At 54.4% G+C, this 24982-nt stretch overlaps 7 protein-coding genes across 7 annotated transcripts; 4 read left to right on the forward strand and 3 right to left on the reverse strand.

Annotated features, from left to right (window-relative positions):
- Positions 1-5633: 5633 nt before the first annotated feature.
- BDZ83DRAFT_618082 (uncharacterized protein) lies at positions 5634-6159 on the reverse strand. The gene has a single exon (XM_060508058.1). The coding sequence runs from the start codon at positions 6139-6141 to the stop codon at positions 5974-5976; it is 168 nt and encodes a 55-aa protein (XP_060365970.1). The 5' UTR covers positions 6142-6159; the 3' UTR covers positions 5634-5973.
- Positions 6160-7421: 1262 nt separating this feature from the next.
- On the forward strand, positions 7422-8252 carry BDZ83DRAFT_279666 (uncharacterized protein). The gene is made up of 3 exons (XM_060502123.1): positions 7422-7431; positions 7493-7779; positions 8099-8252. Exons 2-3 carry the CDS (start codon positions 7597-7599, stop codon positions 8153-8155), a joined length of 240 nt encoding a protein of 79 aa, XP_060365971.1. The 5' UTR covers positions 7422-7431; positions 7493-7596; the 3' UTR covers positions 8156-8252.
- Positions 8253-9319: 1067 nt separating this feature from the next.
- On the forward strand, positions 9320-10591 carry BDZ83DRAFT_575584 (uncharacterized protein; the record flags this gene model as incomplete). Its single annotated transcript, XM_060504829.1, has 1 exon — positions 9320-10591. The coding sequence occupies one exon, from the start codon at positions 9320-9322 to the stop codon at positions 10589-10591; it is 1272 nt and encodes a 423-aa protein (XP_060365972.1).
- A 727-nt stretch (positions 10592-11318) lies between these two features.
- BDZ83DRAFT_650938 (hexokinase-1) lies at positions 11319-13347 on the reverse strand (the record flags this gene model as incomplete). The annotated part of the gene is made up of 3 exons (XM_060510411.1): positions 11319-12843; positions 12960-12977; positions 13160-13347. 3 exons carry the CDS (start codon positions 13345-13347, stop codon positions 11319-11321), a joined length of 1731 nt encoding a protein of 576 aa, XP_060365973.1.
- A 1043-nt stretch (positions 13348-14390) lies between these two features.
- Positions 14391-15665, forward strand: BDZ83DRAFT_279762 (uncharacterized protein). Its single transcript, XM_060502124.1, has 4 exons — positions 14391-15010; positions 15072-15151; positions 15222-15268; positions 15328-15665. Exons 1-4 carry the CDS (start codon positions 14570-14572, stop codon positions 15594-15596), a joined length of 837 nt encoding a protein of 278 aa, XP_060365974.1. The 5' UTR covers positions 14391-14569; the 3' UTR covers positions 15597-15665.
- A 69-nt stretch (positions 15666-15734) lies between these two features.
- On the reverse strand, positions 15735-16773 carry BDZ83DRAFT_751355 (scavenger mRNA decapping enzyme; the record flags this gene model as incomplete). Its single annotated transcript, XM_060514041.1, has 2 exons — positions 15735-16642; positions 16704-16773. 2 exons carry the CDS (start codon positions 16771-16773, stop codon positions 15735-15737), a joined length of 978 nt encoding a protein of 325 aa, XP_060365975.1.
- Positions 16774-19099: 2326 nt separating this feature from the next.
- On the forward strand, positions 19100-23053 carry BDZ83DRAFT_279833 (cytochrome P450). The gene is made up of 6 exons (XM_060502125.1): positions 19100-19354; positions 19428-19546; positions 19601-19636; positions 19689-20372; positions 20437-22043; positions 22104-23053. The coding sequence occupies exons 1-6, from the start codon at positions 19234-19236 to the stop codon at positions 22816-22818; spliced, it is 3282 nt and encodes a 1093-aa protein (XP_060365976.1). The 5' UTR covers positions 19100-19233; the 3' UTR covers positions 22819-23053.
- The last annotated feature ends 1929 nt before the right edge of the window (positions 23054-24982 follow it).

A 24982-nucleotide genomic window follows, 5' to 3' on the forward strand; every position in this document is an offset into this window, starting at 1 on the left:
GTTTGCATCCCGAATAGGGCGATCGCACCGATGAGCGGATGAACATCCCCAGTTCGAATGGCAGCTCTGAGTGGGCGGACGCTAGCAGACGATAACCACCAACCCCTCGAGAGCAAGAAAAAATCAAAATCGTAAAGCCACAGCTTTCAAGGCCTGTCCCCGTTGCTAGTCAGCCAATTCCACATGGCAGCCATGATAGCTCTAAACCACAAAGGAGAGCACTCCCCACTCCGGATCTGGCAGCGCTGCTTCCGCGAACACTTGGCGGGTGGGCGGCCGTCTCTCTGCGCGTAGCGTGATTACAGGGAGAAAAAAGTTGAACAGGATGTTAGGCGAGGGAAGAGGGCAGGGACATCTTTCTCTCTCTTCTTGCTCTCACTTACTGTCCAGACTCCAGCTGCCTGCTTTCTTCTTGTTCCGGCGGGCCTTCCAGGACACGAGACACGAGACTCGAGGAAGGGCAGCAGATATCAGGCCATCCCCACGAGGAGGATATGCAGCCCCATGTGCGATGACAAGACGCCCAGTATGTCTGCACTTCGACGAAGTACCCCGTTCGGCCCCCGGCTCCCTCACTTCTTGGTGAATCGCGACGGCAACGGTGTGTTCAACAAAGTCGCCGTTTTTAACCTCGCGTTAGAGGCAATACGGCATGCTGTCTGAACGCGTGGGTATGCCAGGGCAAAAATGCAGCATCCGTCTAGAGTTCGAGCTGCAGCTAGCGATCGGTATCCCCTGCGTGCTGTCGGTGACTCGGTGCCAACTGCCACTAGACTGTTCCGTCCTGACTCCTGAGGATGTGATTGATGGGCGTTGGCGGAAGCGCGCGGAGTTTTTCGCAATATCGTATGCGCGCACTGCGCGAACAAGACGAGCCCTGTTCTGACGCTGGATTCGTCAATGGTCAGGGTTCCCAAACTCTAAACGGCGCGACGGGGCCAAGTTGTTTTCGTAAAGACGACGCAGCTCACTGAGCTCTCAGCTCATTAATCACTGCGGAGACTCTCCCGCGCGCGCGACACCAGCTGCCTTTCACGTGTGTGTGAGGCTGTTGACGATGCCGGATGCAAAAGGAGGCGGCATTCCATCAGCGGTCGGCCACCGACCATCTCCGCATCGTCCAAGCCGATAGCCCCCCCCCCCCCCCCCAAAAAGAAAAAGAAACGAAAGACGATCCGGCACATGCGTTGCTCGCCTAACCGCCGAGACAGCATCACGAGATCAGATGCCGTGAATCAATGGAGCTCGCTTGTGTTGATTCGTCGTCTCCTACTCCAGTTGGTTGTCGACACTCGACAGTTCGTAGGCTGTGAACGATTCTATTGGGGACCCCCTTCTCCCTCCCAAAAACACCCGTATCCCACTTCTAAAGGGGACGCCGCCGCTCATGTAAGCGGGGCAGCTGCGGAAGCTATTGCTGTGGATGGGTAGCCCCTGGGAGGTTTACATGCAGATGAGAGATGATTTCGTAGAATAGCTGCCACACCGTGCACAGAACTTCAGATCGATCAGAGCTTCAAAGTGGCCTTTGCTCCGTCATGGTGAGCTTGCGAGGAATAGCCTAGATAGGAGTAAAACAGCGCTCGTGCGTCGTCCTCAGACATCTTAATTTGTCGACGCTGCAATTCGGCCAAGGTTCCTCCTGGGCCATCTCGAACATGTACGCGTAGTCGCTTCGTCCCCGCGGATCGACGTGAGAGCCAAGTGCTATTCAGAACGAGTTCCGAAGAAAGAGCAGAGTTACCTACTGCAGGTTAGCCACACGAGAGAGGAAATGCTTCTTCCCGCTGTTAAGGTTATGTGCATCAGCACCTATACTGCTTGCTGAGTGCAATGAGCCGGTTTGAATTCGCAAGTCAGTCCCAACACGGATGGAGGGTGCATGTCGCAATGCGTATGTTGTAAGGCTATGAGCAACAACATGCAATGTCAAACGTCAGATTAATTACTTTCCTGGTACGCACAGCCACTGTTGCCCACCTGTGCAAGCGGAATAGTGTCTCTCTCAGATCGGACAAGGCGCCGCATCGAATTCGGAGAAACCTGCCGCTTGTTATGGTATATCGCAAACCGCGCAGCGGCCAATATGCATGTCGCCGCTCTCTGAACAAACTTGGGCGTGTGGGTGCTGGCGGCGTCGTTGTATGGCTGAAGATGCTTCACCGTAGTTTTCGGGTCTGGTACCCCGTCCTCGCCCTATCGCCCTGCCGATGAGCTGCATTGCGTGTTCAACTCGTGAACTCCCAACATGAACAAGGGCACAGCTGCCCTGTTCTGCTTGCCGCAATATAGGACCGAGTTTGCGAGAGGGGCTCCACCAGTAGACATCTTCTCAGGGTGCGGCAAAGCAGTTTCCGCTCGCTGTGGTCGCGGCCGCGATGATATCGAAAGACTTGGCCGACTTCAATTGGCATCATAAACCTCAGCTGCCCGCTCAGAAAGCTTGCCGCCACCGAAGAAGGGTCAGCATTTGAAGGATCGATTCAATGGCGCCGCCGCTTCCATGGAGATACAGGGCTCACGCACGCTCTACTGTTGACAACTTGCAGACTTATGACTTCGTACGGCCTGTACCTCTACCTCGTAGGAATCGGAGAAATAGCTGTACGAGCTGCTTCGATCAGAGTGGATTGGCGCATCTTGAGAGGTTTGCGGGGGTCTTTCTGGCACCAGTATCGACTGTTTCGCGGGCACCTCTACTAATCGTCTTACACAGTTAATGAGTTGCCTGACTCTGCCCCGGTTGCTCCGGGCGGAGGGAGCCGGGCAGCTCGTTCGTTACAATTGACAGGCTGCCTGTCTTGTTGTGTTCTCATTTGACCGTTCCTAGTTAGACAGTCCGATTGGAGACTGACTGGGCTTCTGCTGCGCCAGAATTTCAGTTGGCTGTAACCAACAAGTTCGCGGGGTATAATGTGTTTAGTAAGGTTGACTGATGCGTTCACCGAGTATCACCACACTGGCTAGACACACCCTATGGAGGGCTGGGTGTAGGTACGGATACAGACTGGTACAGCCATCCTAGTCCCTTTTCCCAGACTTCGTTGGCAAATCCCGTGTAAACCCGGACAACCTAGGGTTGTCAGATAGTCAGATAGTTAACCGGGCAATTGTGGCTTGTGTCGTGGACCCTCATCAACGAGTACGTGTGAATAAGCTCTTAACCGTTGATAAGGCGTGTGCTGCCAGCCACCTGCGTTCACTCTGCCATGCACACTGTGAGGAGTATTCGAGTTAGGTTCCCGCAGTGCGTAGGCGACTGTCCTTGACGGGCATTGGCATTGTCAGCCAAAAACGCCTGTAATCCATCTCATGTACTCCGTAGACTTCTTTGAGTGAGAGCCCATATCGGGTGGCGTAGGATGCGCAGGGGCCGCGACCCAGAAGTGAGAAGACACAGAACCAGTTGCTTGCGATCTGGCAAAACCGCCAACGCATCAAAATAAAACCAATTGGATGATTGATGGGTCAGATGGTTGGGACTAGAGGCGGGCAGGCCGCTTGATCTGCAGCGGCATGCATGGGCAAGCGAGAGAATGAGGAGGCCGCAACAGAGGATCGCACGCTGCAGGCATCGAGTGGATGGACAGGTGTCCGTTGTATGCATGAGATGCAGAAACAGCGTCGTCTCCCCGCTTTGGTTGATGGGCGAGGGAGGCTGCGCCGGCCTCGTCCATTGGAAGTTTGAGGCCCGGCTATTGGCGTGGATGCAGTTCTCACCAACGTGAGCAGTGAAGACGTGTGCGTTTTGTGATGGAGAGAATTCTCTTTTTGAGGCTCTGAGCGTCATCCCTGGATTCCCGGCGAGTGTGAGCAGCGGCGATGGATGATTCGGCTCAGAGTTGAATGTGCCACTGGAAGTAAGTGCCGTCGCATCCATATTCAACTGCCATAAGCATTGGGGACTGGACCCTGGACCTTTGCCTACCGATTGTTGCTGTTAATAACTCAAGCCAGACATGGACAGTTCTGCAGTGCAAGGTCGCGGCCGGCGGACAAGGTTCGACCTGCGAGATTGAACTCTGCGGCGTCTCCTTTTTGCCTCGCAACGGTGGTAATCAGAGTTATTAGTACGAATAAAGTCGCGTAATCTCCCTAGGCGTGGTGAGATGCGAAATTGAAGTCGCGGGTCAGCCGCCGACGGCCAGAATGAGCGTCCGGACACAGACAAGAATACATAGGGCTAGTAGTGGCCATCGACGGGGCCCGTTGCTTTGAGATGTTTCATCCTTGCTTGTCTCCGCTGGATGATTTGTTCGAGAAGGCTTGGAAGCCACTGTGTTTGGTCCCCTATCCGTACACTTTGGGTTTGCGGATAACTTGGGCATTAATCAGCTGCGGTTTGGAAGCTCGGAGCTGCGTTTGCCATGGTCGAGCGACTTTCTGACAGGGAGGGGAAGAACAAGAGGGTTACAGCAGACTGTGATTTTCGAAACCGCTTTGAGGAATCTGAGGTTGATCGATGAGGACTACCCGAACGTATAGTGCGTTTGGTTTGGTTTCGAGGCATAGCCAACAGCTGAGCAGAGGACGGAGGGCTCATATGGCGTGATCCCTGCCCTTAGCATCAACCCTTCTCGCCCTTTGGTCCTTTCGGGCCTGCTTTCGCAGGCGGTTTTGTGTTGTCGTATCTATAGTCGCCGATCTTCTCGGCCGGCAGCCGACACGGTAGCTTGCATTCTCCGGCAGGCGGTATTCTTCCCGTGATAGACAGTTAAAATGGCACGGCCGCGCGAGGGTTTTGCAGTTTTGCAATTCAACAGCGCCGATCGTACGCCGGCCAGTCGCAGGCTCTGATGTTAGGTTGTATTTAATTCTTTACCATTGGCGCTGTTAATAAGACCTCAAGCACGGACATGGCAAGGGCGGTCGATGGTCCACTGGCGCCTGTGCAAAGTTACGGCGGAGACGGCACCGCATGTCGGAGCCACGTCCGATGTGAGAAACTTAGAATTTGTATCAAGGCTGGGGCGGTGACGGCTGCTGCCCAAGAAGGTTTGGTCGATGTGCTGAATTCGTATCGTGATAGGGCTAAGAAGGCGCCGCTACGTGGAAACGCATTAGGAGCAAAAGAAGATTGACGACTCGTCATTTTCTTGTGAGACTAGGTCTCGGGGTAAGCCACTAGTATGTCTCTGATTAGCGCTGCTTGGAGGTGTCGGGCATCCATCATTCCAATCGAGAAGCCCGAGGAGGAGCCCTGAGGCTTTTGTGAAGACTGCTTGAGCCTTGAGCAGCAAGGCAAGGCAAGGCAAGGCATTGATGTCATGTGCCAGAGCCGGCGCCTTTGTGTTGTCTCCAGAGAGGGCTGATGGCGTTGCTCTCCATGTCAGAAAAGGTTGCGACTCGGCGAGTGAACAGGACGCGGAACCTAAGCGTCTGGTGTACACAGTGGGTGGTGCAAGCAACGGCCGTAAACCTTCTCGACGTCGGGGGGTGGTCGGTCAGGTACATGGACGGTCGGAGGAGGCGCTTTTTCTGACTCTGCCACTTCCGTGCCGCACTTTGCATGTCGCCGCAAGACGGTGCAGCTGCATGTCAGTGCTAGGCCGCCGGGGCTTGGCCATCCGTGGCGGCACCCCAACGTCTCGACCCAAATCGGAATGGTCGAGATAAGGTCAAGTACGTAACGTTGTGTCTGTCAGTCTGTGGAGAGCCGCGGCATGATGCGAGTAGAAGTGTTCATGGACACCATCGATGAGAATTCGATTTCTTGTTGTGCTTTTTGCCAATGAATGGCTGCACTGAGAATGACTGGTTCATGGTACCCAGACTCCCTCGTCGCTCTGGCCGAATGTGCAATTTATCCGCTCGGTTGATATATTGAGTTTCGACTCTGTATCGCGAATGCCTTTGGTGGTCTCGTGCAGAAAGATGTGGCCTGGTCTCTGTCAACGGCGCAATTGACCGTGTCTAGTTGGACTTTTGATAGACTGTTTGTGTGCGTGTGTGTGTGTACTTGCAGTCCCACTGTCACAGTTCCTGGAGGCGAGACATTAGATTGAACGTCGACCGTTGAGCCCACCGCCTCACAACCGCCGTCAATAATTCTCCATATTCCAGGCAAGTACGTATCGGAACGCAGAGAATAGCTGGCTGGGGCTGGGATCTGCAGCTATGGTGTTCGCGAATTCGTACCATGCGGCGTCCCAGCGTGCCCATCACTTCTGCCGAGTTGAAGCCATGTGGGACGGATAGAGCAAGCGATGCAGAACACCACACCAAAGTGATCTTCACGCAGGACCACGTTCTGTTCCTGAAGCAATGGCGGCCAGTCATTGGACGATAGCTCAATATGCTCCCGGTGATGACGGCTGGTATTCGCAGTGAGGGTGCGGTAGGTGGTAGGAGTCAGTGAAGCAGATGTTGCTCTGAATCGGCATTCTCGACCTCAAGGGTTCGACTTTGAGGGTTGAAGCCTAGTGTACTGGGTAAGGGCCAGTGAGGGGCGGCACGCCCCGTCAGAAAAGCAAAACTTAGAATCTTCGCGCGGCGTGCGGCGTGCGACCTGCAGGTGGATGGAGTCGCCAGTATGCGTAGTGCTATGTACTATGGAGACGAGGCGGGCTTCAAAAGACGATGAGCCGCCATTCCCCGTGTCAAGTCGCCGTCCAGTGTCCGCTGTCAGATATGGAGAAGGAGATGGACATGGATGTCTAACTCTAGGGTGCTGCTTTCTTGTCGTGACCGAAGATGGAGATTTCCGATTCTCCCTTGCATGTGTGGGTGACTGAGTGGGTGTGGGCAGTGTTCGAAACGATCATCAGATCAAGCATGCAGCGTCCATCAAGCGTAGAGTGCGAGTTGCCAGACTTGAGAACTTGGAAGGTACATCCGAGCCCCGTCAACCGTCTGTTCGAAGCCGAAGCCGAAGCCCTTCAACTTTGTAGGTCGTATTGTAGTCCGAGTATTCGAAAGCGAGGCAAAGAAACGGATGGACATGGACGTTGATGCTGACGAGTCCAATGAAACGAGATGAAGGTGGAATACTCCGTACCTACGTACCTTACCTTGCACCGTTCGTGGGTACGTACTGCAGGATACCTACTCCGTGTCCGTTCCATCCTTCCATCTTGATTTCGAGATGCTGAGGCAGGTGGTGGTGGGTGACCTGGAGGTGAGGTGTTTCCGCAAGTTCTGCAGTAGGTACATAAGGTACCTACAGACTCACAGAGTAAGGTACGTACCGTCCGGTTCTTTCCCTGAGGTGTGCGCTTCTTTCCTTCCATCCATCCTTCCACCATTCCTTCCCTTCTCCTCCTCCTTCCCGTCCGTTGTCCCCTTCCATAGTATCCATCATCCTCCATCCATGGCTCCTTCTTCCTCACAGTGACAACAATACCCCCGTAAAGTCCCCCCGTCTTTTGCGGAAAGAAGGTGTGGGTACGTACCGCTTCCACGCTGACACCACGCCCCCGGTGTGGAGTTTCTGTATGTTCCCTTGGCCCTTGCCCGGTCGGCCACCTCCTCACTCGCTCTCTCCCGCGTCTAGTGTGGTCTCCAGCCCGATGCGATGCAGCGTGGTCCTTCCTTGCCCTCGTCCGTCCCTTCTCCTCATCCACAGCCACACCCCCTGCTCTCTAACGACGGGACTCCATGCTGGCAGTACGTACCTTTAGACTCTGGTTCTATCTCCTCTCTCCTCTCCTCTCCTCTGCTCTTCTCCTGCTTTTTTGCACTGGCTGCATTTGCTCTGCGTCCTCTCTGCATCGTTCTCGCATACTCCGTACACACACACACACATACAATAAACACGCGCATTACTGGCTGACAGAACAGGTACAGTACACACAACACAGAGAGAAACAGACGAATAATCGTCCCTTTTTATTTGACGTCTGCCTTACATTACTACTCCTCCTCTACCGCCCTTTCTCTCCCCTCTCCAATCTCCTCCTGAGCTGTTGAACAAAGTCCCTGGTTTCCCCCGTTGCCCGCCCTGCCACCCCACCATCCGTCATTCACATCGCACAACTCTGGGTTCTCTCTCTTTCTCCCATAATTGATGCTCCTTCTTCCATCTTGTCTCGTCCTCTCTGTTTTTTGTGCATCAGAGCGAGCCGTTGGTTGACCCCCCTCTCCATCGTCTTCGAAGCAGATACCTACACGTCTTCTGCGCCTCTGTCTTCCTGCAGAATCATCTACCTCGCTATAAGAACCTCCATACGGCACAACATCCGCGCCATACCTCACGGATACACGGTAGTCTTTGTTTGAGACCCTCGATCCAGCCGTTGAGATCGAAAACACTACGAGTCTTCCCCCCTGCCGACTGCCCCCCCTCAGACTCCAGAGTAGCATCAAGCCGCCTCACCTCGACAAACAAGCCGCCGCCGACAATTCTCCTCTTCACCTTTCCCTCCCAGCGCTAGCGGCTTCTGTTAGTGCCCTCGAGCCCTTGACCCCCAACCTGGACGCCAAGCATACGAAGGCATAGAAACGGTACATCCATCCACTTGGCCGCATTTCACACATGAGCGACACCGACCTAACTCTCTTCTGATCCTCGTAGGCTTGTAGTACGGATACCCATACCTTAGCCTCTGTCCCCCCCAAACTATCTTCCTTACCCACGCACACGCTTATTACCTGCCTATCCATCCACCGATCCATCATCCTTCATCATCCACATACCTTACTTTATATTTCACCTACCCTTCTTTCACCCTCGTCCACATATCCATCAATCCGAGGCTTGGACACTTCCCGTGCAGATCTCACCTCTGCTTCTAGTTGCCGATCATACTCGTCCAATTACGGCTCCTTTTCTACCGACGCCTCTTAGCACAGCATTCCTCACCTATTTTACTGTCTGTCGCTTTCTGCCCGACTCACTTCTGCTACCTCTTTGCCGGCACGAGACCGCCGCTAGCCTCGATTTTGATTGCCGCCCAAGTCCAAGCGCAAGGCTTCTTTTTTACTCTTCGCTCTGGCATCGCTCGCCGTAGGAACAATTGACTATCGAGCATCTACCGACTTGGAGACTGTCGCACCAACACATTCGCGCGAGAGAAGGACCTCTAGATACGCCAACGCTTGCTGGTGGACCATGCTTCATCCATAAGCGTGTCGATCTCTACCTCTTCCCACCCTTCCCTGTCGACGACTCTGCAACGCCGATCATCGCCCCAGAATCCACCAAAGAATCCCCTCAAAACCTGCTGCATTCGCTGCTACGTTCCATTGCTGGACAGCATCCCGATTGAAACCTGCCACACTTTCTACAACTAGACGTTGAGGGTCCCCAAACACCCTACGCCTAGTATTCGCTGTAGCAACCACGGCTAGCTCACAAAAGAACGAAGACCAAGACTTGGTCATGGACGCCCTCAAGAACATCGCCAACAATGTCCCCGACTGGCTCAATCGTCTCGACGAACTCGGGGATCAAATTGACCAACGCCAAGTTGAGCTCGCTGCCCTTGGTGCAGACAGCTCGTCGCGATCAATTAAGAACCGCGGCTCTACCGAATCGCTCAAGCCAAAGGACGAACCCGCCAATGCCATCCCTCCAACAGACGACGAGCTGAATGCTGAAAAGGCCGACGCTCAACGAGCCACTGGCGCCAAGACGCCACCCCAAGACGAACCGAAAAGCAACGATCAACCCTCTAGCCCTAGCAGCGGCACGCCGTCTGCCCTCAAGAAACAGACCGAGCAAGCAATGGCCCTCGCACAAGCTCGAGCCCGCGCCGTAGTGGAGAAGAGACCCCGACCGAATTCCGTCCTCTCAGTCGAGGAAGGCGCGCCGATCAAGTACCGATCACGAAAGCTGGTCATGGTTTACTACGACAGCTATGTACAGCTCTTCTTTGAAGAGCTGGTCAAATTTGTGTCAGCTAGCCGAAACCTGATGCGGAAGGCGAAGATGGCAGCAAAGGTGGCACAGATTCGTCGCTTGGCGGAACAAGAACTACCCGAGGATGACGATGGCGATAAGGCTGGCGACCTCCAGCCAGATACCAATACCAACGCCTCTGACGCGCTGCCGTCCTTGCGGTACATGAGCACAAGGCGGATGGGGCCCGGCGGCCGGAGGGGTCCTTCATATACGAGAGCCGGACAGGCCGGCGGTGGTGGCGCCATGATGGGCGATGGGGGCCCGGATGCCTACGACGAGCTGGACAAGTGTCTTGAATACGTGCAAAATCAGTGCGAGCACGCGGCACACCAGTTCTTGCGTGACGGAGAGTGTTCAGAAGAGGTTGGCAACATTCAGCGTCGGTTAGCAGAGACCAAGGAGCTGGCCCTGAAGGAGATGGAGCGAGTCCAGAAAGAAGAGCCCGAGCTGCTGAAGGCGGCCAGCGAGGCGAACAAGGTGCGGACTCTTCGACCAACGAGCATGCGGCGGGAGCTCACGGCCGCCAAGGACAGCAACCCACCCATCACACCCAGGAAGCTCGAGGTTGATGCGAAGATTGAGGCCGAGACCAAGACTCCAGTCGCCAAGACGATCGAGGTGGACATGTCAAAGCCTCTCGAGGCAGACGATGGGCCGATTGAAGCCGACAATGACGAGGGTATTGACGACATGGAAATTACCCTGCCGCCTCGGTTGAACTACCGATCTACGAGGGCGATGCGTGGCTAGACGCCACCATCGGATCCTGCGACCCATTCACAAAGGCATATTTCTTTTTCTTTACTTTAATGAATGAAACGGCCGCACCTGGGCATAAGAGAGGAGCATTGATCGGGACCGACGAAAACCAAAACCGGTGGGCGGGAGGTGGTTGGCGGGGGTCGGTTGGCACGTGGACAGGGGAGAGTCAAAAGATTTGCCGCCTATGATATCAAAAACCAACATGCATAGCATAGCGTCTGCTTCTTCACCATCGCTCGAATTGCATAGGAGGTCGCTTGCGTCGTATATATTTGCACTTGAGGAGGATGTGTTTTGGAAAGAGAAAGAGAGGGCGGGAATTGGGTTTACTGTGAAGCACAAGGCGAGGGAATTGCATTTTATTTAACTGTCTTTAATAGTACGGAGAAGTGGGCGTGAGTCAAACGGCTCCAGTGCAGCAGCAGCAGAGTCTGGCTTGCTCAGAACCAAGGTCTCTAGTTGACCTGCCGAGTCAATTTAAAGGTTTCTTGCACCATGATTGTCTCTGCCTATCGATGTGTGCCCACTATGCAAGTTTAATGATGTTTCGTCGTTTATAAGCGATGGGCACTCCCAGTGCACCCCCATCTCCCCGTTCTCTCGTCCCTTCTCGAGATGATTCTGCCGCATGGTACAGCAGGCAAGTGAGGCGGGCAGAGACCTCTCATTCACACGACTGCAGCCAAGTCTTTATGACATTCTCCTTCTCAACATGTTATGTTTCTTGCTTCAAGGTTTTCCCCGTGGCGGCGACGAGGATCCCGGCGCCCTTGATCCCGCCGTCATGGCAGGGACTCAGAATAATCCTCACCGGTAACGGCGACTGTGATTTTGACCCGTCCGCAGAGTATTCTAGCTTCACAATCTTGTCTAAAAAGTCTTGCGTGTCGGCGAGGTAATCTTGGAAATGGGAGATGCAGCCACCCGTGTAGCCGACACCCAACTCTATGCTAGGAGGGATGCCTTGCTTCTGCTGGTGGTGGTGGTGGTCTTTTGGGACAGCAGGTGGGATGTCTTCGGCGAATTTCAAGAGGGCGAAGGTGGCGGCTGCGACGATGCCTGCGGCACGGATCTCGATTGCTTTTGCGATGTGGTAGAGGGCTGCTGCGATTATTGGTGTCCATTGGAATGGGGGCGATAGCCCCGTTCCTGCTTCTACTTTTCCTACTGGGAACTGTTCTTCCAGCTTGGACTGGAGAGGGAATGGGTCGGAAGGATTGTCGTCGGCAGGTTTAAAGTGGCTCAGGAACGTCGTCGTCAGCGCATACCTTGTGAGTAAGCCTTCTGGTAATGAGGATTCGTCGAAGCCAAGAACAGTACGGAGGTAGTCGACTAGAACGAGACGACCAAGCTCACCAAGATAGCGGCCGGCCGTCATGTACTCCAGGGGCTGGAAGCCAGCAATCTCGCCTGGTCCGACGAGGGCCTCGTCAAGGGCTGTGTCCCATGCTGTGATGAAGCCGAGTTCGCGCAGGGGCGGGGCCGTACCGCGGATGCTCCATTCCGTGTTCACAGCGATGCGGATGTGGCCAGCAGGTTCGCCGGGGAGGGTACTCACAGCTTCGGGCCATTTTCCGGGGCCGAGGGCGGTGAGAGGGAGGGAAATGGTGGCGTTGCAGCCTGTGCCGACGATGAGGCCCATGCTTGCCTTTTTGATGATGAGGGACGGTGACTGGGGTTTAGGCTTTGATTCTGACTTGGGCTTGGGCTTGAACTCGTCAAAGAGATAGATGAAGGTGATTAGTGTTGAGACAGAGTCGTTTGAAATGGCGGCGGCGTGGATGGGGGGCAGAGGGCTGCTGTGGATTCCATTGGCTTGGGCATTGCGAGCTTTGTCGTAGCCCCTGATGAGCAAAGGACCTAGCGTTGCATAGCCTTTAATACTGAAGCCTTTGCCCATTGTCATGATTTGTGCTTCGGCGATAGAACGCTGGATCATGGGGAAGCTGAAAGTGATGCCCATAGGAATGGGCTCATCATCGTCGGGCAGTAGGGACTCCTTGCGGGCATTGCGGACGACGGATGCGATGCGGGCGCCAATCCAGTCGAAGAGGAGCTGGGGATCCCCTTTGGCATCTGCTTTGACGCGATCGTCTATGGGCCAAGCTTCCTCTTTGAGTTTGAGGGTTGATGAGGATGAGGTTCCATTGGGCTTGGGCGAGGACGAGGTTGTTTTGTTGGCGTCTGTGGCGTATTTGCGCCCGAGCTCGACCAGGCCTACCCTCAGGTTCGTTCCGCCGCTGACGTTGAGGTTAGTGATTTGATGAATGGTTCAGAGAGGCCTTGCAGCATGGCGAGATGCGCATGAAGGGAGACGATTGGAATATATCGGTGGGGGAGAGCTGAGGCGACATACATGTCAATGGCCAGGTGTCTATAATGCGTCGTTAGCTTCAGTATCAAACATGGCAAACCACACCCCGACTTCATCACAACTTTCCACTGCTCTGGCCACCGGATGATGTATGAGAGTACATCAAAAGAGATGACTGGCATCTTAGGAAGCTAGGTGGAGTCAAGAAAGAATCAAGGGGTTAAAGGAGGGAACCATCATACCTTCCACGACCTTCCTGGCTGACATGTCGTAAGATGGACTCTGAGATGGGCGTGGAGAGGAACTGATCTTGGGCGTGAAGAGCGAGGTCTGTGAAATTGGACAAGAAAAGGCCGGACAGTGTATGAATTTTGTGGGCGTCGACCTGGAGGGGCTGCAGGAAGTGCTGCAGGGCAGAGCCGGGATCCATGTCGTTGTGCTCAGGCGCGGGGCTTGGTGGTGAGGCGCGAGTGAGGGGTGAGGCGACGAGGCGATGAGGCTGTTCCCTACGTCTCTGTGTCTGTATAATGATCTGTAGCTTCGTCTACTGTGTATGTCACTCTGCTACCTTGGCCTTGCTTCGCCGGGTCCAAGACCGGTTACTTGGTTGGACGAGTGTTCGTTTACAGATTGGGTATCCTCGCTGGGGTGGTTGAAACAAAACAAAACTCTACAAGGAGAGATTTGACATCAGCTTGGGTGTCGGGAATAAAGAACTCTGAGAGATGAATCTGACGTTTGAGGATGCGCAATGTGTGGAAAAGGAGTTGGGATTTGGAAGAATGGCAATATGGAGCATCGAGTATGGAGCAGGGCACGTTACACTCAGCTGAGATGCGCCTGCTCCATCATCCACACCTGGTGTCCTTGCCGTCGTAGCTCAGCCCAGAACAGGAAGGGGAGCTCCTCTCCTCAGTGTAGAAAGCACGAACAGGTTAGGTGGGCCACTGAGTCACTTCCTCCAGATATTGATTTCATCGAGGTACATTTTGACACACTTTCCAACATTTTTCATGAAATTAATACCTCTCGTTATGGCTCCTCCCTACTAAGTAAGAAGCTTCCTACTGTTCAGTCGACACAAATAAGGTCTGATGAGGTCAGATGGGGGTACAGTCGAGGGGCAGAAGTACCTCGCACTGTTACATCAGCGCCAAAGGACCCTCCCGCACCTGACGAATGCAACAGCTGATAAGATAAGGCAGTGAGGAGCTGACGGGACGGGAGGTTCACCAGGAACAGGAAGCCCCCCCGCTGTTGCCCGTTGATGCTGATGGCGTGCCGCCGGACGCGGAGCTTACAATGGAAGGTGGAGATATAAGAGTACTTTGACTTGATACGAGCGTCCACCTCAATCTCATGTACCTCTATAATCTCCAGAAGCCTTGCCCTATCCAGCTAGCGTCGACGTTCCTTCAACGTCCGCTCCATCGTCGTTGCTGTACGAACACCAGACTTCTATTGGCTCAAGAGTGCATTGAGCATTGTGCGCATCCTGCGTCTCTGTCGCAATCTCACAGATACACACACCAGTGCCAGTGCACCACCACCACCACCACCACCACCACCACCCCTCGCGACGTGATCCCGTCATTACTAAACTTTGCTTCCGGGGGGAACCTCTCAACCGTCCTGCAGCTCCTCTTCTCCAAATGGGGGCGCATCGAGGCTGTTCAGAACACCGCTCCGTCTACCGTCAACAGCGCCAAGAAGCAGTTCGATCCCAATCTACTATCGAACCGATAACCACAACTGTTCCCGCACCCGAAACTACTTCTCCGTACCGATACCCCGAAACCGAATACCCCGTTGTCATGGACGAAAAGCGAGACTACTACGGATACCGCACATCGACGCCTCCTCCCTACCCGGCCATGTCTGCACGGATGACCCGGAGAAAGGGCGTCTTGCCCGCCCTGGCCATGGCCGTCTTATTCGCCTACTCTCTGTGGAATTACCTGCGTCACCCTTTGAGCAGCAGCAGCAGCAGCAGTGGCATTTCTCGCGTCGTGCCCCAGGAGCCGCCGGTCGAGGTTGCCAAAAGCTTAGTGCCTTTGGAGGCGCACATTATGAGCAAGTGTCCGGATGCGAGGGTATGCAACAATCGATATTGAGATAGAAAATGTGGGAGATGCTGATGCTATCCGTGCTCAGGACTGCTTGAGAGATTTGGTTTTGCCTACCATGGTGAAGTCCCTCGACAAGGTCAACTTCACCCTGTCGTATATCGGCACGTGAGTAATCATTCTCCTTCAGGGCTCTCCGATGCTCGACGAGACTGTGACTGACGATACTATTATCTAGGCCGACCGAGAATGATGGCGTAGACTGCAAGCACGGCCCTGCCGAATGTATGTTTGCTCCTACGTAAAATACACGCCGCACATGCGAATGCTAACACCGTCGACAGGCATGGGAAACATTATTGAGCTTTGTGCCATCCACCTCTACCCCGATCCCAAGATCAACCTTGGCTTCACCATGTGTCTTACCCGCGAGTACAGCGCCATCCCTGACCGCACTCTGGTCGAGGACTGCGCTCTGGAGCACGCGATTGACATCAAGGCCCTCGACGACTGCGCTACCCAGGACGACGGTGGCTTCGGCGTTGGTATGCTGCGTGACAGCGTCCGCCGGAGCAAGGATGTAAGTCCTAACCCGCATTTCCCTTCTATCTGATCTATGCCTAATCGACTGTCTAGGCCGGCGTTACCAAGAGCTGCACCGTCAGGCTCAACGAGGAGATTTACTGCATCCGGGACGGCGGTGAGTGGAAGGACTGCCCGCACGGCGCGGGGCCCAACGACCTTGTCATCGCTATTGAGAAGCTGTACCGTTCTGCTTAGAGTTCTTGAGAGGCTCGTACACCTCTGTCCATAGCTCGCTGGCTTCGCCAAGTGTGTAACTTAGTGCAATACCATCCATACCCGCCTCCTCATCTCCCTTCATGATCTCGAGCGTCTCCACGATGCTGTCGAGACCGACCGCCTTGCCGACCGCCTGCGTCGCGCCGGCCTCCAGCTGCACGTGCACAATGTGAATGTGAAAGTGGTAGTACGTCGGCTGATAGTGGACGTAGAGCTTGAGCTGGTCGATCTCGATGTCGGGGTACTGCTTCACCGTCGCAGCCAGCAGCTTGGCCTTCATGTGCTGCAGCCAGGGGATGTGCTTCTTGCGGAGGTCGCGCAGGGACCAGATGTCGCGGCGCTCGACGAGGGCCAACAGGTGCAGACCCTCGATCGTCTTGCGGTCCCAGTTGAGGTCCGGGATGAGCAGGAACCCTTCGTCGCCTTGGGTGCCGAGCTCGGTGCGGTAGATTACGTCTTCGACTTCTGTGCGGCCCTCGATGATGTTGAAGACCCAGTCCAGTCGGCCGTCACCGCGCTTGCGTTGCATGTAAGGGCGGATGTGGGAGGCGTAGAGCTCTGGTGTCTCTGTGACGAAGCGGACGCCTTGTTTGCTGTATTTTTTGATGTGGGTGGCGGTGCAGGGGTAGATTAGGTTTATTTTGAGGTCGGCGAGGGAGGTATCGGTGGAGGAGGAAGAGGTGTTGGCGAGGTACCAGTGGTAGATGTCGTTTGCGCCTAGGTTCGTGATGGAGGAGAGGGTTGTCGGGGTTGCGGCTAGGTAGGAGGGGTCGGCTGGGAAGGGGGCGCGTTCGAGGATCAGGAGGGCTGGGTTGGAGTCGATTGTGCCGAGGAGGGAGGTGCGGCGGCCTGCTTGGTCTGGTGAGGGTATCGTCAGTGTTCGTGCTCGTGGGTTGATGTTGGTGTGGCTAGAAAGTACCTTGGTTGAGGACGCGATCGAGCTTGAATTTGGGAATTAACGCCTCGGCGTTTGCTTTGACGTCTGCCATGGTGTCGATTGGGAATGTGAGCGGAATCTTCAAGATCGGATTGGACCTTATCGTGAGGTGAGGAAGTTCCCACAGCGGGCTGGACGGAACGGGAGTTGACGATGGAAAAAACCTGGCGGGATCGGCACCCGGGTTGATGTGACCGAGTGGTAGGAGTACTCCGTACACCGCAACAGGTCCTCACCCCGCCAAGGGGTACCCCGCGGTGGGGCACCAGTTCTTGCCATTGCCGCCGATGCTCGTCGTCCGTCGTCCCTGCCTCTGTCCAGTGTCGAGGATTTGCGAGGCAGGTGCATACATAATAGGTACCTACCTACTGTGATGGTTCTGATGATGAAGACTCAGTCCGATTATTTCTAGTCATCTGATCATCCTACCTTATGATCATTCCAGCCTTTCAACGTACGATGTTTGCTACATTCGGCTCCTTGACCGGCACACTGCGAAACCAACAGCTAACACAGCTCTATACAAGCCACGAAAATCAGATATACCTAACAACGAGATACGATGACGTACCGCTGCACGGTATATCATGTCGTTTTTGTTTTGTCCAGGTATCCAGATACCACCTCCGAGATGACCTCAGTGTCAAAGCTGACGTGTAAACCCACCAGGGGCCATAGCCTGCTTGACCCGGAATCGCAGATCAAGGCACGGCCCGTCCTAAGCCGCTCCGGAGCTCAAGTCTATCCGACTCCTCTCCCAAGCCCCGTCCCGGGCCTGAATTCGACACAACCGTAAGTATTGGTGGAGGCTACATCGATCCAATCATCAGGCGTAGCAATTCGAGGACTCCGAGATACCATATCGCACTGGTCACGGTGTATTCCGCTCGATGAAGTCGAACAGATTGTGGCTATGAAAGAAGAGCAGGGCAAGCTATATCTCCGCGCTTTCGGCGTTTTCGCCTCGGGAAATTCGCGCCTTGCTCTCGGCGACGGCGCAGCGCGACGAAACAGCACAAATCGCTCGCCGGCTTGTAAACCTCCCACACTATCCAAGATGCACTGCTTGGCGGTTTGACGCTGTGTAATCCGGCAATATTTGCGCAACGAGCGCCATTACTGCGTTCAGCATTGTTGGCTATGATGGTGACGATGCATCGAATAACCTCCACAGCGGCAAATGTACCGCAGCACTGAGACTACCGATACCCGCAAGAACAGATTGCAGAGCCGAAAGACGAGAGTCATTAGCGGAGTAATCCACCCCAGCGCGGGCCTGTCCGCCGCCAATCGCCACATCATGAGAGTGAGAGTCTATCGACCGGAGGGTCGGCGTTGCAAACCCGCCGAACTCTATTCGCCCGCTCCGGTTGCAACTCCCAGGCCTCTGGATCACGACTCAAATACTTTGGTTCCCAGTCGAGGCGTCGTCGATTAAACGACAAGTGTCCTCCACCAACATGCATCGGCTTCGGGAAATTGTTCAAAAGTGCGTCGCGGCTTGGAAAGGCGCCCGAGAGGAATAACAAGCACCCCGCAAGAGTTGAATGACACTACAGGCAGGCAGCACAATGCGAGCGAGAGACATTATTGCGGCGGCCAAATTTGATGTCTCAGAACTTAGCCACTGGGTGTACTCGTATGCCAGCCACTTCCCATCAGCCCTAGTGTAGCTGGGAGACACCAGGCACTTTACACAGAAGCTAGGCCTGTCGCACCAGGTTTTCTGTCTCTGTAAGGTCCTTGCTACAATCGCTGCCTAAATGGGTAGGTAGCTATGCGCTCTGGGCCGTAGATGTGCGTCCCAACCAACAGTTTCACATAGGATAGGCATTTCCAACCAACCGCTGCGGGCAAAGATCCTTCGTTTCGTGCCGCTATCCGTACCAACTAATGTACTTCAAAACCGGGGCACGACACACCGAATAGCGTCGATGACTGGTCAAAGATTGAGTGGCTCCAAGTACGAATACCTGAGTTGAACTTGACCTCTAAAAGTTACGAGCACCTCGCGCGTCTCTGTCCAACACCCCTGGGGCTGTATCCGGACCAACGTACTTGTCGACCCGCCCAACTCCGTACCATCGTAATCCTCCTCTTAAAAGCCAGCTTTTGATCATCTTGTCGTCCACATCTCTCATATTCCCCTGCTCACTTCTGTTGCTAGCGATCCCACATGCCCAGCGTCCTAGGTTGAGAAGAAGGCGCCGCGATACTACTAGAATCGAAAGGCCGTCGGCCATTAGCCATTGAGATCATCGTTAGGGGTCATTAGAGACGGTGGGAATTCACCGAGTTGTTCCACAGCTCCACACGCATCTCCCTTCTCTACCTCCCCACCCTGCAACAACTCCGGAGTATTACTCTACCCTTGACGCAGACTCGTACTAGACTCGACTTGAGTCTTGGACATCCTCTCGAGTACAAATTGGACGCTGTCCCCTCGTCCTCGTCCCACCTACCCAGAGTCATTTTCCGTACCCCAAATCATACGACGTTGACCACTATCAACATGGCGGCCACAGAGGAGGTGCCTATCCCCGAACCAAGAGGTCTTCCCTTCTTAGGGCACATTGCCGAGTTCAATCCTGAGAACCCATTGAACGACCTACATCGTTTGGCTGATACATATGGTAAGCCCATCGACTTTCTTTAAAGGCGTGTCTACATAACCCCAACTCAGGTTTGCTAAAGCCATACGTCCAGGCGAGGTTTACCGGCTACGCATGCCAGGCATGACTGTTGTCTTCGTATCCACCAACGCCCTTGTCAACGAAGTATGCGATGAGACTCGCTTCCAAAAGTCCTTGAACAATGTCCTCCGCGTAAGACAGCCCAACAGTGACCCAGAGGTCAAGCAAAGCTAACCGTCCTCACAGGAAGTCAGGCACATCGCCAACGATGGCCTCTTCACCGTAAGAAACCCCCTCCATACCCACAGCAACATTCTAGCTAACGAAATTCCAGGCCAAACCAGAGGAACCCAACTGGGGCATCGCGCACAGAATCCTTATCCCAGCTTTCGGCCCCGTCACCATCCGCGGCATGTTTGACGAGATGGCCGACGTCGCATCACAAATGGCCATGAAATGGGCTCGCCACGGAAGCCAGACCCCGATTCGCGTCACCGACGACTTCACTCGGCTGACCCTCGACACCATTGCCCTCTGCTCAATGGACTTCCGCTTCAACTCTTACTACCGCGAGGAACTCCACCCCTTCATCAACGCCATGGGCGACGCTCTCACAGAATGCGGCAACAGGGACAAGAGACCAGCTTTTGCCAACTACTTCTTCCGGAGCACGGAGCAAAAGTTCTTTGCCGACATTGAACTGTTGCGCAAAACGGCCAGAGAAGTTCTTGAATCACGCAAGGAAAACCCATCAGACAGAAAGGACCTGTTGTCTGCGATGCTGAACGGCGTGGACCCAAAGACGGGCCAGAAGATGACCGATGCCAGCATCATTGATAACCTAATTACGTTCCTTATTGCCGGTCATGAGACAACCTCCGGCATGCTGTCTTTTGCATTCTTCGAGCTTCTGCGCCAGCCAGCGGCCTACCGAAAAGCTCAGCAGGAAGTTGACGATGTCATTGGGCAAGCTCCCATCACGATAGACCACCTTTCAAAGCTGCCTTATCTGAATGCCGTAAGCCTCAACAGTTCTTTGAACGAGCGCTTAAGACAACATCACTGACACTCCGACTTGCTAGGTTCTCCGCGAGACTCTTCGTCTTTGCGCCACGATCCCAGCTTTTGCCGTTGAAGCTAAGGAAGACACCCTCATTGGCGGGAAATACCCAGTCAAGAAGGGCGAATCCATTGCCTGCCTGCTCGGCAAATCCCAACTGGACCCCATCGTCTACGGCGACGATGCCGGGGAGTTCAAGCCCGAGAGAATGCTAGACGAAAACTTTGAGCGAACTCAGAAGGAATTCCCGAATTCGTGGAAACCCTTTGGCAACGGTATGCGCGCTTGTATCGGCCGGCCATTCGCCTGGCAGGAGGCTCTGCTCGCCACAGCTATGCTGCTGCAAAACTTCAATTTTACCATGGACGACCCGAATTATCAGCTCAAGATCTCCGAGTCCCTCACAATCAAGCCAAAAGACTTTTATATGCGCGCTACTCTGCGGCACGGCATGAGTCCCACGGAGCTGGAGCACAAGCTCTCGGGTAGGGGACAGAGTAAGACCAAGCTGGCTCATCGGCCTTCGCCATCAGCTCAGGCGAATGGTGTACAAACCAACGGAAACAAGGCCTCCGCACGAAGCGGGAAACCCATTAGCATCTACTACGGCTCCAACAGTGGCACCTGCGAGGCCCTCGCCCAACGTCTTGCGACCGACGCGAGTTCCCACGGATTCGACGCCACAGTCGTCGAGCCTCTTGATACCGCCCGAGAGAATCTAGTCAAAAACCAGCCCGTGGTCATCATCACTGCTTCATACGAGGGCCAGCCACCAGATAACGCAGCCCACTTCGTCGCCTGGCTCGAGAGTTTGAAGGGCCAAGAGTTGCAGGATGTCCCGTATGCCGTCTTTGGCTGCGGTCACCATGACTGGGTGCAAACCTTCCACCGCATCCCACATCTGGTTGATACCACCATGGAGGAGCATGGAGGCAGCAGGCTCGTTCCCATGGGTCTTACAGACGCTGCCGAACGAGACATGTTTTCCGACTTTGAAGTCTGGGAAGACGAGATCCTGTGGCCGGCTCTTGCTGGAAAGTACGAAGTGGCCGAGGCACAGGACGGCAGTGGCTTGCAATCCGGCCTCGCCGTGCAGATCTCCAACCCGCGCACGTCTACGCTGCGGTCCGATGTCCAGGAAGCTGTGGTTTTAGAGGAGAAGACGCTGACTTCGCCTGGTGAACCTGAGAAGAGACACATGGATATCCAGCTCCCGTCAAACATGACGTATAGGTCGGGAGACTATCTTGCGGTGCTGCCCCTGAACCCACGCAGTAATGTCGAGAGAGTGTTTAGGAGGTTTCAGCTAGCGTGGGATGCGTGCCTGACCATCTCTGGCGATAAGAGGACTGCCTTGCCAGTCAACCAGACGATCTCTGCCCTAGATATCCTCAGCGCGTATGTGGAACTTGCGCAGCCGGCGACGAAGCGGAATATTCTGTCTTTGATGGAAGCGACCCAAGATGACGACACCATCAAGAAGCTAGAGCAGCTCGCCGGCGATGAGTATCAAGAGGAAATCACCCAAAAGCGAGTCACCGTCCTAGATCTCCTGGAGAGATTCCCGTCCATCGCGCTGCCCATCGGCGCGTTTCTCGCCATGCTCCCTCCCATGCGCGTTCGGCAATAGTAAGTTCCTCTCTGCCTGTTTCTTCCAAAGCGAATTAGCTGACTTATTGCGCCCTTCAGCTCAATCTCATCCTCCCCCCTCCGAAATCCCTCCCAAGCGACTCTAACCTACTCCGTCCTCGATTCGCCCTCTCTGTCAGGCCAGGGCCGCCACGTCGGCGTAGCAACCAGCTACCTCGCCGCCCTCAAGAAGGGCGACAAGCTGCACGTCGCTGTCCGGCCCTCGCACGCCGCGTTTCACTTGCCCCGCGACCCGGAAAATACCCCGCTGATTCTCGTCGCCGCTGGATCCGGCATCGCGCCCTTCCGTGGGTTTGTACAGGAGCGCGCGGCGATGCTGGCTGCGGGGAGGACACTTGCGCCTGCTTTGCTCTTCTACGGATGTCGGAGACCGGGCGCGGATGATTTGTACCGCGAAGAATTCGATGCCTGGGAGAAGATGGGTGCTGTATCTGTTAGGAGGGCGTATTCTCGCGCTGCTGCTCAAGTGGAAGGGCAAGGAGAGAGTGGAGGGTGTCGGTATGTGCAGGACAGGATGTACCACGACAAGAAGGACATCTCGGAACTGTGGGCTCGCGGAGCAAAGTTGTTTGTGTGCGGGACGAGGAGTGTGGGGAAAGCAGTCGAGGAGGCTTGTGTGAGGGTTATTCTGGACTCTGCGAAGGAGGGTACAGGTGAGGGGCTTGCTGAGTTGAGGGATTTGGATTATGAGGGGGCGAAGAAGTGGTTTGAGGGAATTCGGAATGAGAGGTATGCTACGGATGTCTTTGATTGAGATGGGAAGATTGTTTATGTTGGACTTTTTTGTATTTGAATTTGGGATTCTGGGCGAAGATGGAGATACTCCCCCCTCTGCATATAGAAAGCATGATGTATTTGGATTTCATGGGTTTGATATCGTCGCACTGGGTGGGCTGTGATATTTGAAGTCTATATCTACCTGCTAGAAGTTTGTCTATATGTATTCTACGCGATCGACGAGATGTCGAGTAACTTGCGGCGAAGAAGCGATTTTGAATCATCGATACCACGTCTTCCCCTCCGGGCCTGTCTCCAGAGGGGCTCTGGGCTAAGGTAGTTTACTACTAGATGAGACACCGTGAGACCTGGCTCACCTTCTCTGGGAAAGCGGTGGTAGAAAATAATCTTCTGATGTCGTGAATATCAAGTAGTCGAGAGGCGGGTGTGTAAGGACGTTACCGTGTACTCACGGAGCATCCGCCGACGCATCAAGAGGAGAGGTACTCATCCCTTCGTGTCAGGCCTTACTCGGAACCCATCATGAGCCCCTTTAACTTTGACATCTTGAGAAGAGTGTCGTTCTACTGACAAGCCCCAGCACCTTACATCAGGTGATGTTCTCATCGCTTCCATCTGAGAAGGTCGGGCCCGATGCAAAAACGTCATTCCAAAGTCCCCAAACCCCCCGTCAGCTCATCCAAGAAGCATGAAACGGAGACCTCAAGTGATGAATGTGAGCTAGCCTGAACTTTGACCGACGTCAAGGCAAAGATTTTCAGATGTTTGATAAGCTGACCACACGACTACATAGTACATGAGGTGGTCTCGAGTAGTCGATCCCACCCTCCTCCCCGTTATCGCTACCCGCTACCCGGCGGGTTCAAACCCCAGGTTCCCGGCCAGCCATGACCAAGATCGTTGCCAATTTTGACTTTGCTTGACTAAGTGCAGTCTTCGCTCAATGACTTACGTCGTTGGCTCTCGTTAGGTCCTTGCTGCGCGTAAGTGTCTCCACCATACACGATGTTGGTCAGCCGGGAAGTGAGGCTTGTCAGCCGTACGTCGGTAAAGTGTGTAGTCAGACGTCACACCATACACTGCACATCCACACACACCTCACACTCACACGCATATCCCGTACGCCTACATGAATGACCTAGGTAGACACACACACAGCCCTTATCCCCCGCGCTTTTTCGTGTCCACGTACCGATAACGGAGTCGCCGCTGTACTACGCCGCAATCCGCCCATGCATTTGCATTTCACGGTGCGTTTGTGACATGGGGCTCAGCTACCTGGGGTCTGGCTTGATAGAAGCGAAAAGACAACGCAATAAGACTTCGGGGACGCACGGTTTCAAAGAGGGCGGCAACGGTGCCCGTCGTTCCGAGCCATGCTTACATATATGTAAAGTTAAAACTTGTCGTCAATATTGTGCCAGCATGAGTGTAGCAACAAGCTCGACCAAATGACTGGCAGCAAAGGCGCGCATGATAGAGCCCAATACACTCGCTTCCCGCTGCATCGCCAACACGAGACTCCAAAACAAGACCGGGAAATGATGTTATCCAGATGGACGAACCACCCTGCTCTGTGGATATTCTACGAGAAAGCTGCAAAAGCTGCAAAAGTCTACTCGATTCTTTGATTGGGGGGTTCTGAGGGACTCGTGGGACTGAAGGGCTTGGCGTAAGCAGGCCCGTAGGACGGCAGATCGGCTGGCTCAAAGAGGTTTGGTTTCCTCCTGCACGAGTCTCGGCCGTTCCGGTACAACGCACTTTGGCGCTGTTGCTGATTTGCTTTTTTGTCCATACATCAAACCCCCTCCCCCCCTGCTAGAGCTTATTATCGTTCCGGTTGTGTTGTGGTGGTATTAGCGACTTCTTGACTTACCTGACCACGCATGGTGGGATTGCAAGGGGTCGCGGTTTCGAAGATACGCTGGCCGCCCTGTTGGTCTTATTTCTTGAGATTCTAGGGACTTTGTGACCAAGGCCAAGAAAGCTTTGCATTGAACTGTTGGATGTATTGCCCGATCCTATCATCCGGGCTGCATTCATATATGTGTGTGTTTACCTGTCAGGCGCCTTTGGATCGCTATTGATTGGGATGCTGGGGGGTGATGATCTGCCAGGCGAGGTTGGAAGAGTATCCTCATCGAGCGACTGGCAGCCGTTGAGATAGGTATCCGCCTTCA

Source organism: Colletotrichum acutatum, assembly GCF_030867785.1.
Source record: "Colletotrichum acutatum strain CBS 112980 chromosome Unknown BDZ83scaffold_37, whole genome shotgun sequence".
Classification (NCBI taxonomy): Eukaryota; Fungi; Ascomycota; class Sordariomycetes; order Glomerellales; family Glomerellaceae; genus Colletotrichum; species Colletotrichum acutatum.

What these genes read in the sequence shown, in the direction of transcription:
- BDZ83DRAFT_279762 (XM_060502124.1), top strand. Translation starts at nt 14,570, where the DNA reads ATGGGGGCGCATCGAGGCTGTTCAGAACACCGCTCCGTCTACCGTCAA. An exon ending in ACCCTGTCGTATATCGGCAC is followed by an intron (nt 15,152 to 15,221) that starts GTGAGTAATCAT and finishes ACTATTATCTAG; the next exon opens with GCCGACCGAGAATGATGGCG. An exon ending in CAAGCACGGCCCTGCCGAAT is followed by an intron (nt 15,269 to 15,327) that starts GTATGTTTGCTC and finishes CACCGTCGACAG; the next exon opens with GCATGGGAAACATTATTGAG.
- BDZ83DRAFT_279833 (XM_060502125.1), top strand. Translation starts at nt 19,234, where the DNA reads ATGGCGGCCACAGAGGAGGTGCCTATCCCCGAACCAAGAGGTCTTCCC. An exon ending in TCGTTTGGCTGATACATATG is followed by an intron (nt 19,355 to 19,427) that starts GTAAGCCCATCG and finishes CCATACGTCCAG; the next exon opens with GCGAGGTTTACCGGCTACGC. An exon ending in CCCATGCGCGTTCGGCAATA is followed by an intron (nt 22,044 to 22,103) that starts GTAAGTTCCTCT and finishes TGCGCCCTTCAG; the next exon opens with CTCAATCTCATCCTCCCCCC.
- BDZ83DRAFT_618082 (XM_060508058.1), bottom strand. Translation starts at nt 6,141, where the DNA reads ATGGTACGAATTCGCGAACACCATAGCTGCAGATCCCAGCCCCAGCCA.
- BDZ83DRAFT_279666 (XM_060502123.1), top strand. Translation starts at nt 7,597, where the DNA reads ATGCTGGCAGTACGTACCTTTAGACTCTGGTTCTATCTCCTCTCTCCT. An exon ending in ATTACTGGCTGACAGAACAG is followed by an intron (nt 7,780 to 8,098) that starts GTACAGTACACA and finishes TCTTCGAAGCAG; the next exon opens with ATACCTACACGTCTTCTGCG.